The 14,040-nt window shown below is 42.8% G+C and overlaps 1 protein-coding gene across 1 annotated transcript; it reads right to left on the bottom strand.

Moving 5' to 3' along the window:
- Positions 1-2,472: 2,472 nt before the first annotated feature.
- Positions 2,473-3,426, bottom strand: LOC122668579. Its single transcript, XM_043865122.1, has 2 exons — positions 2,937-3,426; positions 2,473-2,714 (listed from the first exon to the last, which is right to left on the bottom strand). The coding sequence occupies exons 1-2, from the start codon at positions 3,424-3,426 to the stop codon at positions 2,473-2,475; spliced, it is 732 nt and encodes a 243-aa protein (XP_043721057.1).
- Between the last annotated feature and the right edge of the window lie 10,614 nt (positions 3,427-14,040).

Below are 14,040 nucleotides of genomic sequence, written 5' to 3'. Positions count from 1 at the left end.
CCAAATATGCTTGATAGTGGCACAAAATGCAAGCTTTAAAACCACACCTAAGCTCCCCGCTCTTCCTACCGCATGCCGAACCCAAATGGCAGCATCAAATATGTTCATGGGAGCCTATCCATGAAGAGAACACATACCAAAGATCCTCCTCCAAATATCAATGGAAAGAGGGCAAGCAAAGAAAATATGGTTTCTGCTCTCAATACCAGCCCAACAAAACTCACAACTATGTTGAACTGGGATCCCCCTGTGAAGAAGATTATCCCTACTGGGGAGAGCATCGACCAGACACCTCCAAGAAACAAAAGAGTGGGACTTAATGCTGCCTTCAAACCAAACAGCTTCACTCCAATCCACGGGGTTGGCCTTCACACGGGTGGCATTCCAATCCGATTTGGTTGAAAAGATACCTGTCGGATTGCCAGTCTAGACTACCAAATTCGGGTTGTCACCATGCAACTTATCAATGGAGGGGAGGGCTCTCTGCACATCAATAAGGTCAAAAGAGGTTGAAGGGCCAGGCAGCCAGTCTCCATCCCGAACAATTTCCTTCACAAGTGCATGATGGGCTGCAAGCGCATAAGATCCCGCATCATACCAAATCCTACTGCCAAACCTATTAAAAAGGACTCCCTCTGGGTGCCACTTGTCAAGCCAAAGTTTGGTAGATCTGCCATTGCCAATGAAGGTATTAATTAAAGGCAATGCCTTACCTCTATATTTCAAAACTTTCCTCCAAACCCAAGAGCAATTTTGCAACACCTTAACTATCCAAAGCGATTCCTGCTTGAGGTACCTCTGCTGGACCCAATGCACCCAAAGTCGGTTTTGCTTGGAGGCAATCCACCAGATTTGCTTCATAATACTAGCCACATTCATCTCCTTAACCCGCTTAAGCCCAAGACCTCCTTCAATTTTACGCTTGCAGACCGCATCCCAAGAAATGAAGTGCATTTTCCTTTCAAGCGAGGGGCCTGACCAAAGGAAATTAGAAAACATGGACTCAAGCTGTGAGATAAGGTTACCTGGCAGCCCAAAAATACCAGCCCAGTAAATGTAGCATCCTTGGAGCACAGAAGAGATAAGTTGGAGACGCCCAGCATAAGATAAAAACCTGGCTTTCCATCCTTCGAATTTCCTTCAAACCAAATCTAAAATAGGACTACAATCTTTCAAGGACAGCCTACCCGAGACAAGAGGGACGCCGAGGTACCTGATAGGGAGAGTGGTCTCAAAGAAACCTGTTAATTCCAAAAGTTCCTTACTACTTGTTTGGGTTAGGCCCCCTACAATAATAGAGGACTTAGATCTATTGAGATGCAGCCCTGAAAGACCTGCAAACTCGTCAAGACCCCCCAAACTAGCCAAAACAGATTCGCGGTTGGCCTTCACAAAGATCATTAGGTCATCCACAAATATAAGGTGAGAAAGATGTAGAGCTTTACATCTAGGCAGCAATTTGATTTGACCATCTACTTCCAGCCTTCGCATAATTCCTGAAAAAGCTTCCATGGCAATAGTGAACAAATAAGGAGAGAGCAGGTCACCTTGCCTAATACCTCTACCTCCCTTAAAGTAACCTATGGGGCTGCCATTAATGAGAACAGAGAACATGGGTGTGGTAACACAAGCCTTAACCCATCCAAGGAATTTCCCTGTGAAGCCCATCCTTTCCATCACTCCAAATAGAAAGTTCCTGCTCAAGGAGTCATAGGCTTTATGGAGATCAACCTTCAACACCACAGTGGGGTTGGCTGCTTTTTGCTCAATTCCTCTCACAATATCATGGCAAACAAGAATATTATCAACTATAGATCTTCCTTTGATAAAAGCTGATTGATTGAAACTGATCACCTCGCCGATAACCTTCTGGAGTCTATTAGAGATGATCTTAATAATGATCTTGTCGAGCAGATTGCAAAGGGCAATGGGTCTATAGCCTGCAAAGGAGGAAACATCTCCAGATTTAGGGATCAGAGAAATAAAGGTAGCATTAATAGAATATGGCATAAATGAGTTCTCAAAAAACCATTTAATAGCCTTGATAAGGTCCTCCTCAATAATCTCCCAGGGTGTTTTGTAAAATCTAGCCCCGAAACCATCAGGCCCTGGGGCCTTAGAATCTTTCATAGCAAAGACCACACCCTTGATCTCCTCTCTACTAATCTCCCTTTCCAATTCCAATATCTGAAATTCAGAAATAGCACCCGAATGGTGGATAGAATTCGGGCAAGTTCCCTCATCTACTGAATCAGTCCCAAATAAATTACAATAAAACTTTACAGTGTCTTCTTTAAACCTTTTTGGTTCATCAACCACCACTCCATTCTGATCAACAATCTCCAGAATATGCTTTCTATTGAATCTGCTGCGCATGGACTTATGAAAAAAAATGTTATTTCCATCACCTAGTTGGAGCCACTTCACCCTAGATTTCTCCTTTAGGACCCTCTCCTCCATTTACAAAGCACTTCAGAGCTTACCCTTGGCCTTTCTCTCTAGGATAATTAGAGAGTCATCCATCGGATTCAAAGATTTATCAGCCTGAATTCTGGAAAGTTCCTCTTCGACCACCTTGATAGAGTGAAAAACATCCCCAAAATCCTCCTTATTCCACCTCTTCAGCTCAAGCTTAACATTCCTTAACTTTGCAGCGAAACAAAGAAGAGGATTGGACTGTGGCTTTATAGGGAAAGCCCAGCCTTTCTTAACCACTTCAAAGTAATCTCCATGAGTAGTCTAGGCATCAAAATATTTGAAAGGCTTTGGACTTGAATTGAGACTGTCCAACAGCTTAAAGATGATCGGACTATGGTCAGAGATACCAGGGCAAAGGAAATTCGCCTAAAAAAAACTTAGTTTATACAGCCAATGGCTGTTAATTAAGACCCGATCAAGTTTACAACAAATTCTACTGCTGCCTCTTTGGTTATTACTCCAAGTAAACATTTCTCCTTTCCACTTCAAATCAGCTAGGCCTGAATTGAAAATACAAGCGTTAAAGTCCTCCACAGCCCCATGAAGAATGGCCTCCCCTCCAAGCTTCTCATTCTGATGCCAAACAATATTAAAATCCCCCATTACAGCCCAGGTGTCGATCATACCAGCAACAATTTCCTCTATGTCCTTCCACAGCTCAAGCCTCCCCTCAAGAGTATTAAAAGCATAAACAGCGGTGCAGTGGAAGGCCAAAGAAGAACCAAGAATTCCAACTTTCAAATGAATAAATTGAGGTTTAGATTTAATGATCTCAACCTTTAAGCTCTCCTCATCCCAACCAATCCAGATTCTGGTATGGTGTTCTGGACTATAGTTATGAGTGAATTTCCATCCCCTTTTAAGGTTTTGAAAAGTAGTATTAACATTATTCTCCTTAACTTTTGTCTCCAAAAGAATAGCCAACTTATACTCCTTGGCAGCAAGCATTCTTTTAACACTTCTTTATTTTTCAGGGGCATTCAGCCCTCTCACATTCCAGCATAGACTATTCATTAGGAATGATTAGAAGGGGGGGGTTGGAGCCAGCTTCTTACCCCCCAAAGCCAATCCAATCTCAATCCCCTTCACAGTCGAACTAGCATTGGCAGTGATTTCAATACGCTGAGGCTTGAAAGAAGCCAAAAATCTTCTCCTTCCCTGCTCCCTTAATCCTCTCCCCTCTTTATTTGAATTTAAAACAATGGGGATAGTGGGGTTGGACATACCTTCAAATGTGTGGTCTTTCAAAGATAAGCTAGCCGAATCCTTTCTTCCTTTGGTGGAGAGGCTGGCAGTTTTGGAAATCAAATCTGGCCGGGCAACTTCTTTAGCTCCTTCTTCAATGACATCACCATCCAACGTGGCCCCCTCATCAAGAATCTTCAAAAGAGAATCCCTAATAGAGCTCCCCTAATCAGCATTGCCTACCAAAACTGAAGTGGAAGATTTATTACCTTCCATAAGTGCCCCACTCTCCTTCTCTCCACCCTCACCATTTCTTTCCTTCATGGTCAACGCATGGGCTTTAGTAGGAGAAGACCTAGCTGTCACATTCATCCCATTTGAATTTTCCAAAATCTCCACACCATCCAAGCCAGCTATACCTTTTCTTCCAAGATTCTCCCCATCTTTCATAATTAAAGAATCCCTTGGATCCTGCCCATCGTCCAGCTCATCTCCTAATAAGATGTTGCAAGAATCAACATCCAACATTAGCTCCTTTGGATCATAGGCAACTTCCTCCGTTAGATCTTCTAGCAAAGCAAATGCATTGACACGAACAACTTCCTTCCCCTTACCAGCTGCAATCTTGGTTGGAGAATTAGGAAGATTTCTAGAACTAGTAGATTTGGAAATCCCCACAGATTTCGTGATCCCAGCAGATTCTGTGATCCTAGCAAATCTTTCACCCAAGTTGGCACCTACATTTGAATTTTGAATCTCAGCCCCATCACCACCGTGCATGGCCTGAGCACCACCACCACATCTAGCTCCGGCCACCTGAGAATGACCTGCACCAGCTTTCACCCTCTACTCTTTTCGGCTGCTACCCTTCTGTGTAGCTTGATTAGCACCACATTGACTAGTGGCATGGCCAAAAATCATGTAGCTATTACAGCGGGGAGGGCACCATTCGTACTTCACCTTTTGAAAGAACACCAACCCTTCATCATCATGGATAACCACTTGCTCCGGGAGATCTTAGGTAGCCTCAATTTCCACACATAAGTGGGCATAGGAGAGCCTTTCCTTAGTAATTGTCATTTTGTCAGTGGCAATCGGTTTGCCGATAACACTAGCAATCGAACTCAAAGCCTCCACATTCCAGAAGTGAAATGGAAGGTTGGGGAAAGTAATCCAGATAGGAATGGAGTTTAATTCAACCTTTTCAAGCTTCATTCCTGGTTTCCAAGGCCAGAGGATCAACGGTCTTCGCTGCACAGTCCATGGTCCTCTTTCTAGCACTTTAACTTTATCTTCCTCCAAATTGAAATGGTAAACAAAGAATCCACTCTCTAAAAGATTAACATCCACATGCCTAGAAATACTCCATTGTTTCAGTAGCACTTCCTTAACATAAGTAAAACTTGGCCTACGGCCAATGAAATGCCCAAGAAGAGTGTTCTTCTATTTAGATAATTCTGCCTTAAACATGGCTAAAGAACATTGTGCAACACGCATACCATTAATACAAATAGGCTCAATGAAACTTAACTCCAAACCTTCACTATTAAGAGAGCTTGAAGAAGATTCAAAGAATGAAGTCCAAGACGCCCCCTTCCTAACAGCTTCTCCATGAATATCCATTCCCGATCCTACCACCAAAACACCACCACCACCCGAGGAGGATCCCTCACCTGCAGCAAGTTCTCTCAGCCTTGATCCACCACCAAGATCACCCCCTGTCGACTTAGAACCGCCATCCACCGAACCCCTAGCTTCCCCCTCTCCTAAAAAGGGTGGAGGAAGAAGACCATTAGCCAAAGCCAATGGCCTGCCGGCCATCACCAAGAGCAACCACCTAGAGCACCACTCTAAAAATCTCTAGAGCTTCTCTCTCCTCTCAAAGCTTACCCCAACCTGTAGTTGCAAAATTTTGGTATGGGCTGCCTTTTGTACCTCCAAATTTTATAGATCTGTTTTCAATGATTCTTTCTTTGCTGTTATCTCTAAAGGATACCAATCCTCCTTTTTGCTTCTTGAGCTCCGAAAATAGCTTTGGATTGGATGTCATGTGCTTTGAGCTACCACTATCGATGTACCATTCCATGTTGCTCATGTGCACCTATAAAATAAAGATACTTTATAAAATTTTGGTCCCCATTGTATGTTGGGTCCGCCTTTGTTAGTATTATACCTTTCTCTTGGTCTCCAAACCATTTGGTTATCATTTGCCTTTTGGTTGCAATACCAATTTGGGTATGATTGGGGGTTCCAAGGTCTTTGGTTTTAGGGTACTCTATATGATCCTTAGTTTTTGGGTGGTCTTTACATCTTATGTGGAGTTCTAGATGGTCTTTGTGTCTTAGGATGACTCCTCCTATTTTGACCATTGTAAGGTCTTCTAGGCTGGTGGAAGGATTGATTCATATGATAACATTTCCAAATAGTATGTCCCTTCGTGTTGTAATTATTGCATACAATAATTTGAGAGATATATGGAGTCTTTCCTTTGGGATTGGATTTGTTAAATTGAGGACTTTTCATTTTAGAATAGCATTCCTCAATAGAGTGTCCTTTCTTCCTACAATAGTTACAAAACTTCTTCTTTACTTTCTTATTTGTCACTTTACTTATACTTGGCTCTTTTGTTTGATTTAAACTTTTGTTCACATTATAGCCTACCCCTTCCTTGTTGAGAGGTGCTTTGGATGCAGTTCTAAGTAAGATGTCAAGGGTCTTTTTACCATTAGTAAAAGATTCTAAAGCTATACACAACTTCTCTTTTTCTTCTTCCAAGTTGTTAACTTGAGAGGTTAAAGTCATGTTTTGGTCTTTGAGGGTATTTATCTCTTTTAAGAGATTCTTTTTAGTGGTAGCTAATTCCATGCTACTTTGGTAAAGGTCTTCAAAGGCTTCTTCTAATTCTAGAAAATCCTTATCCTTATGAGATGGAGATGTGGGGGTTACCTCATTTTGATTTTCTTCATCTTCAAGAGCCATAAGTGCAAGGTTAGTTTGCTCTTCTTCTTGAGATTCTTCGTCTTCCTCTTCTTCATCACTTGTGTCAAAAGAGTGTTTGGCTTTATATGTCTTTTTGTTTTTCTTTATTTTTGGATAGTCTCCCCTGTAGTGTCCTAGTTTTCTGTACTCATAGCACACAATGCCTTTTGAAGAAGAGTCATTATTTTCTTTAAGAGCATTCTTACCTTTTTGGTCTCTTGAAAGTATCTTCTTGTTGAATGAGGTTTTGCCTTTGTTCTTCAAGAATCTTGAAAATTTCTTGGAGAGATAGGCAATCTCGTCATCAGAAAGTTCTTCTTCATCATCACTGATTTTATATGATTTGAACGCTACAAACTTCTTCTTAGGTTCTTTTGGTTCATCTTCCTTGGTGTCCAGTTTGAGTTCCATCTCATGGGTTTGGAGTGATCCCAACAGTTCATCTAGGCTTTGCTTGTTGATGTCTTTGGATTCTTTGATTGCTGTAATTTTGGATCTCCATTCCTTTGAAAGTGATCTCAAGATCTTTCGAACATTTTTTCCATTCGAATATATCTTACCTAAACCTTTCAACTTGTTTATAATGTTAGTAAAACGTGTAAACATAGCATATATATCCTCATCATTTTTCATCTTAAATAACTCATACTCATTAACAAGCATGTCTATCTTAGATTGTTTGACCTCAAAAGTACCTTCATAGGTTACAACGAGTTTATCAAACATCTCCTTAGCGGAGTCACACATGCAAGTTCTATTGTACTTCTTTTCTCCCAAAGTACATTAAATGTAACTTATTGCTACATAATTGAGTTGGACATTAGCTTTATCAGCTGGAGTCCATTCTTCTTTGGGTTTATCCATTGTGTTTGATCCATTCTCAATAACTTCCCATGCATCAATGTTATTGGCATAAATAAAGTTCTTGAAGCCATTCTTCCAATAGGAAAATCCTTCACCTTCAAAGAAGGGTGATCGGGTAATGTTATATCTTTCAATCTTACGATTGACAGAGGATCCCATGGTCTTTAACTCTTAATTACATTGAAAACAATCAAAGTCTTGAGCTCCTGCTCTGATACCAAATGTGAATTCACCTAGAGGGGGGTGAATAGGTGAATGTAGTGGAATATAATAAATAATGCAAAATTAAAAAGTTATCAATGAAAGACAAGCAAATAACAAAGATAACACAAGAAATTTATAGTGGTTCGACCAAAACTTACCTACGTCCACTCCTCTCACCTTAGAGAGAATTCCACTAAATAAAATCATGAGTATGAGCAAGAGGACTCATACAAATCTTGATTAAGAGCAAGAGAACTCAACCAACCAACTAATCTTGATTTTTGAGCAAGAGGACTCAAACTACTCTTGATTCCAAGCAAGAGGACTCAAACAACCATATAAAATAAAAGGGCACTAAAGATAGAGTTACCTCAACCTTAATGGTGTTTGCTACCTTTCAACTTTGAAGCTTAATGCTAAGTGTGATGAAGGGGCTAATGAGGGAATGTACTTGAATGAATGATGAAGAATGCATACTTCAATGCTTTGAATGATCAAGTAGTAATATCATTTGATGCCTTTGATTAACTTTGATTAATTGTGTTTAGCTTAATTAAGCTTACCTATTTATAGGCAAAGGTGCTCAAGGCATCTAAGAATCATTGCTAATTTCAGACACAAGTCTGTCCTGATCCGGTATGCCGTTTCCCAATTCGGTATGTCAGATCACAGAATATATCCGCTAACCAACGGCTAATTCATAACAGTCATAACACAATTCAGTATGTTGGATCATGATTCAACATGCTGGATTGTGATTCGGTATGCCGAATTGTGATTCGGTATGCTGGATCATTCGACACATTCTGTTTGCTCTTTGTGAGCAAACCCTGAGATTATGTTAAACAGGCAAAAACAGATTCGGCATGCTGTTTCCAGATTCGACATGTCGGATCAGTAAATTCTGCTGAAGCATGTTAAGTCCTTTGTTGGACTTACTTAGATGATTTCAAGTTGGTTTGGATATGGATTGGGTTAATTAAACCTCCTAAAGTCCATCTAAATGAATTCATGCTTGTGTGTGTGCATTACATCATTTGTGACTTTAATTATGATTATACAACTTAGTACAATTCTAAGTCTTCACTCTTCTTCAAGTCTTGAACTTCACTTCTTTACATGAATGTCTTTAAATTGAGTTCCTCTAACTTGTCTTGATTTTGTCTTCAAAACTTGTTCTCCATTCTTCATGATTCTATAAAAGATTGGGCAAGGTTCAATTTGCTTTCAGCATCAATCTTTTAAGTGTTCGGTGCTCCCCCTTACTTGATGCTCTACTCTTGTGAAGTCTCTTTATACAACTTAACACAAGTTCGTACAAAAGACTTATTTACTATCATCAAAACCATAATGGATGATGTGTGAGGACTTTACCTCAACAAAATCATTTGGCATTATCAGCAAATTCATATGAACAACATCAAATCCAAGCATTATCATTTAGTGAGAGGGGCTTGGGTGCACAATAGCTAAAGAGGGGCTCTATAGGCGCACGATAAGGTTGTCATCTCTTTCTGGAAACCCTAGCCGCAAAGCGACTCAGGGTCGACCATGGGGGATCCTCCTAGGGAGGAGGGCCCTATTCCCACCATGTAGCAAGCTAAGTATGCTTCTATAGTGACCAGAGGCTTGGCATTTGAGCCAGAGGTGGTTCCTTTGTGGTGTCCTACCACCCATATGGGTTGCCCTGCTATGATTTTCACTCAAGAAGAGATTGAGCGATCAGAACACCCGTTTAGACATTCCCTTATCGCCAAGTGCATGTATGGAAGGCCGGCATTGTTTGATGTGAAGGCAGGGTTACAGACTTTGTTTCACTTGTCGACGGATGTGGTAATTTCCAGTTTAGACCAGCGACACCTCCTTTTATGTTTTATGGATCGTGCCAATTTCGTGAAGGTCTAGTTGAAGGAACAACTTCATATTAAAGGGTTTTTGTTTAGGGTTTTCAAGTGGACTCGGCATTTTAGGCCAGGCAATGAGTCCCCCATCGTCCCTGTGTGGATATCTTTCCCGGGTATGCCGGTGAACCTATATCAAGGGAACTTCCTGCTCTCTGTGGCGGGAGCAATTGGAAAACCAATCAAGGTTGATGGCGCGACTACGGGCTGCTTGTTCACGGTTGCGGCTAGAGTTTGTGTGGAGCTAGATTTATGCGATCATCATCCAGAAAGGGTTTGGGTAGGCTATGGAACGGAAGGTTTTTTCCAGAAGGTCATGTACGAGCGCATTCCGGCATACTGTGGTGTGTGTCTTAAGGTGGGTCATGGTGCAGGGAGCTGTAGGAGGAGCCAAGGAAAGGGTGATGGATGTGGTTTGGCCATCGATAAAGAGAAATCTGTGCACACGGGGATTTTGGAGGGGGTACCACCTGTGCCTATAGGGGTTGCTGGTGGAGGAGATGAGACAATGGGGGTCTTGGGCGAAGGTGTTTCACCTGGGTTGATAGGGGGAGGTGAGAACTTGCACGTGGCTGAGGGTGTCGATGTAGGCACTCAAGGTGTTCACAATAATAGGGATCTGATCGCACGGGCCTCTGTGTTTTTACGCCTACAGAACAATTTGCGCACACAGGGATCTCAGGCCGGTGTGAGGGGGGAGGTGCATCAAACAGAAGTGGTTCTAGGGGCGGTTGTGGAGGATGGCTGTGCTCAGTTGCGCTCCGGCGCTGTGAGTTTGGAGAGGGAGGAACCCCACGTGGAGTTGGGGCAAGTTCAGCTTGCTGGTGTCGATGCTTTAGTGTCTAAGGAGGGTGAAGTGGAAGGCATTAGCCTGTTACAGATGGAACGCATGGAAGGGGAGCTGGGTGTTGATCTCGGCCAAGGTGTTGAAGGCACGCAGGTGCTTGGTTTGATTCAAAGGCTGAAGCGGGTGCTATTTCATGGCAGGGAAGGGGCCCCAAGGATGATACGTGGTTGGAGGAGGGCGACAATGCTGAGGGCAACCAACAGGCCACGCTCCTCGCGTTAAAAACCTTTGGGGTGTCCTTGCAGAGAAGGATTGATCGAGTTAGTGTTTTTTTAAATGACAACCAGTAGGGGGTAGGTGAGCACACAAAGGATAATTTAAGGGTCTCTCAGCCAGCTCTTGAGGGGCATCACATCACCCGAAGCATGGGCCCAGGGATTAGGAAACCAGCCCGATATTTAGAATGAATTTTCTATTTTGGAACTGTTGCAGTATAGGCAATAAGCCCACGGTTAGAAGGCTAAAGGCGTCAGTTAAGGAGCACAAACTGGATTTGGTTGCAATTGCTGAGCCTAAGATCTCTTTTGATAATGCATCGCAGGTTATGAGAAGCTTAAATATGCAGCAGTGTGTGAAGAGTGGCCCAGAGGATGTGAATAGGTTGTGGATTTTTTGGAAAGGCCATATTAGGGTAGAGTTGGTGGGAAGTTGGACTCATTTTGTGTCTTTAATATGTGAAACCACTAGTGAAAGGTTCGGTCTTACTATGGTGCATGCTCTGTGCTCCTTGGTGGATAGGAAGGAAGTCTGGGATGCTTTAGGGGATTCGCTTGTTTTGGTGGACATTCCTTGGGCGGTCTGTGGCAACTTTAATGCTATTCTGGACCCCCAGGAGAAGTTGGGAGGGGGTCTGCCCTGTGGGGCATTGTTGGAGGATTTTGGTAACTTTGTGAGTAGATGCACCTTGGTCGATGTAGGTTTTCAGGGGAGCTACTTCACGTGTTCTAATGGGCAGGGAGGGGGTAATCTGATCAGGGCCAGGCTGGATCGAAAGCTCTGTAATCTGGCTTGGTGTGCGGCTTTCCAGGTGTCCAGGGTGCAACATTTAAATAGGACTTGCTCCGATCATGCCCCCATTTGTGTGGAGCTGGCCACTACACAGACGCGTTTCTTTGCTCCTTTCCAGTTCCAATAAATGTGGATCCACCACCCATCTTTCAGAGATTATTTGGCTGACTGTTGTAAAGTGAGTTTTTTTGGGTCCCCTCTCTCCGTTTTATTTTTAAAGCCAAAGTTTCTTCGAGGCAGGCTCAAAGAGTGGAATAGGGAGTGCTTCGACAATATCCACCAAAATGTTCGTAAGGCGGAGGATGCGGTGTCCAGAGCGGAGTTTCACTTTGAGGTAGATCCCTCGAAGTAGGCTCAGAATGCGCTTTAGGGTGCACGTAACAATTTCAATCTGACCCTTTTACAGGAAGAGATCTTTTGGAAGGAAAAGTCCAGGGTGAAATGGCTGAAGGAGGGGGAAAGAAACACTAAATTTTTCCATGCAATGGTCAATGTGAAACTGAAGCGGAGTGGTATTAGGAAAATTAAAAATGGGCAGGGGGAGTGGATTCTGGACAGGGAGGGAGTTCAGGCGGAAGCAGTTAGATTCTTCAGGGATGCTTTTGCTTTGGGCCAGACCACGAACAATGATGATATGCTGAATGCCATACCTGCAATTATCTAGGCAGAGGAGAACTTGATGCTTTATGCGTCGCCATGCTTTGAGGAGGTTAAGGCGGCGATTTTTGCACTTTCTAAAGACAATGCTCCTGGGCCTGATGGTTTCATAGGGCATTTTTTTACTTCTTGTTAGGACATTGTAGGCTATGATGCTTGGGCTGCGGTGAAAGATTTTTTTGAAGGTGGTGCAGTCCCACGCAGCTACACGTCCTCTCATCTCACGCTAATTCCTAAGAAGGGGGTACCAGAGTCGATGGCAGATTTTAGACCGATAAGCTTGTGCAATTTCTCTTATAAAATTATTGCTAAGGTCCTGGCATCGAGACTAGCGGTTCTCCTCCCACGGGTTATCTCAGAAGAGCGGGGAGGTTTTGTTAAAGGGCATTGCATACATGAAAGCATTGCTTTAGTTCAGGAGGTGACCCAGGAGATTAATAGATGCACTCGGGGGGGAAATGTAATTTTGAAGCTGGATATGGCTAAGGCCTATGATCTCCTGGAGTGGGGATTTCTAGTGGAGGTTTGGCACAAGTTCGGGTTTTGCACTGGGTGGATTCATCTTATTGAGAAGACTTTGCAGAATTGCTGGTGCTCCATTCTCCTTGACACAGGACCTACTGGGTTTTTCAAGTCCACTAGAGGGCTTCGACAGGGGGACCCCCTCTCTCCTCTCTTGTTTGTTCTTGTCACACCCCAAACTACCCCCTAGGAGGATTGGGTAGGTGACCCGAATTACACGACGACAATCCGCCAAATCCCACGAATCTAGAAGCAATGCTTACGATCATGGAACCATATCCCCATCTTAACCATAAGTAAGATCAGAGTAATGTAGGACATCTACAATTCAAAAGTAAATGGAAGTATAGCGATACGGGAAATGGTGATAATATATACATATAAAGTCTTGCTTGATACATCTCCCGGGCTCACACAACCCACAACAAAGAAACAAAAGCTGATAAGTATATACGAAAATATATACAGGGTGAGCATTCTCAGCCCCAAAAGAAAAAGAAAATAATAACTACACAACCAAGTTAGAACAGGGATAACTCCGGAAAAGCCAAAAGGAGTCCCTAGTCAAAACATCACATGCACGCTTCAATGGTCTTCATCTGCAATGACCACCGAGAACGTACGCAGGATTAGTATGACCTCCATTGGGGTCCACACCAATAATTGAAGATCAAGAGCGGTGATATTCACAAGACGGCGTTCCAAACTCGATACGGACATTACGAGTTCCTGGTTCTGTTGTTCGGATTAACCAACGCCCTGGCAGCGTTCATAAACATGATGAATAGAGTATTCCATGATGTGTTGGATAAGTTCGACATTGTATTTATTGATGACATTCTGGTGTACTCCAAGAATGAGGAAGAACACGCTCGACACCTTACCTTTGTGTTGCAGTGGTTGCGGGAACACCAGCTTTTCGCTAAATTCAGTAAGTGTGAATTTTGGCTACCCCAAATTGGATTCCTGGGACATATCGTTACTAAAGATGGCATCAAAGTGGATCCAGGAAAGGTGAAAGCGGTTCTCGAATGGGAAACCCCAAAGAGTACCACTGAGATCCGAAGTTTCTTAGGATTGGTCGGATACTACCGACGGTTTATCAAGAATTTCTCATGAATTTTTGCACCCATGACAAAACTTACAAAGAAAGGAGCCAAATTTGAATGGAATGAAGCGTGCGAGAAAAGTTTTCAGGAATTAAGAAACCGATTGGTGACAGCTCCAGTCTTGACCATTCCAGACGGCATCGGAGGAATGGTGGTATATACTGACGCATCTAGGATAGGATTAGGTGGCTTCTTGATACAAAAAGAAAAAGTAGTCGCCTACGCCTCCAGACAATTAAAGGAACACAAGAAGAACTACCCCACTCATGACTTAGAGTTGGCAGTG

The sequence above is a fragment of the Telopea speciosissima genome, chromosome 7 (genome assembly GCF_018873765.1).
Source record: "Telopea speciosissima isolate NSW1024214 ecotype Mountain lineage chromosome 7, Tspe_v1, whole genome shotgun sequence".
NCBI lineage: Eukaryota > Viridiplantae > Streptophyta > Magnoliopsida > Proteales > Proteaceae > Telopea > Telopea speciosissima.
Note: the sequence above shows the minus strand (reverse complement) of the source record. Positions and strands in the feature narration are given on the sequence as shown.

What these genes read in the sequence shown, in the direction of transcription:
- LOC122668579 (XM_043865122.1), bottom strand. Translation starts at nt 3,426, where the DNA reads ATGCTTGCTGCCAAGGAGTATAAGTTGGCTATTCTTTTGGAGACAAAA. An exon ending in AGGAGAAATGTTTACTTGGA is followed by an intron (nt 2,715 to 2,936) that starts GTAATAACCAAA and finishes ATTACTTTGAAG; the next exon opens with TGGTTAAGAAAGGCTGGGCT.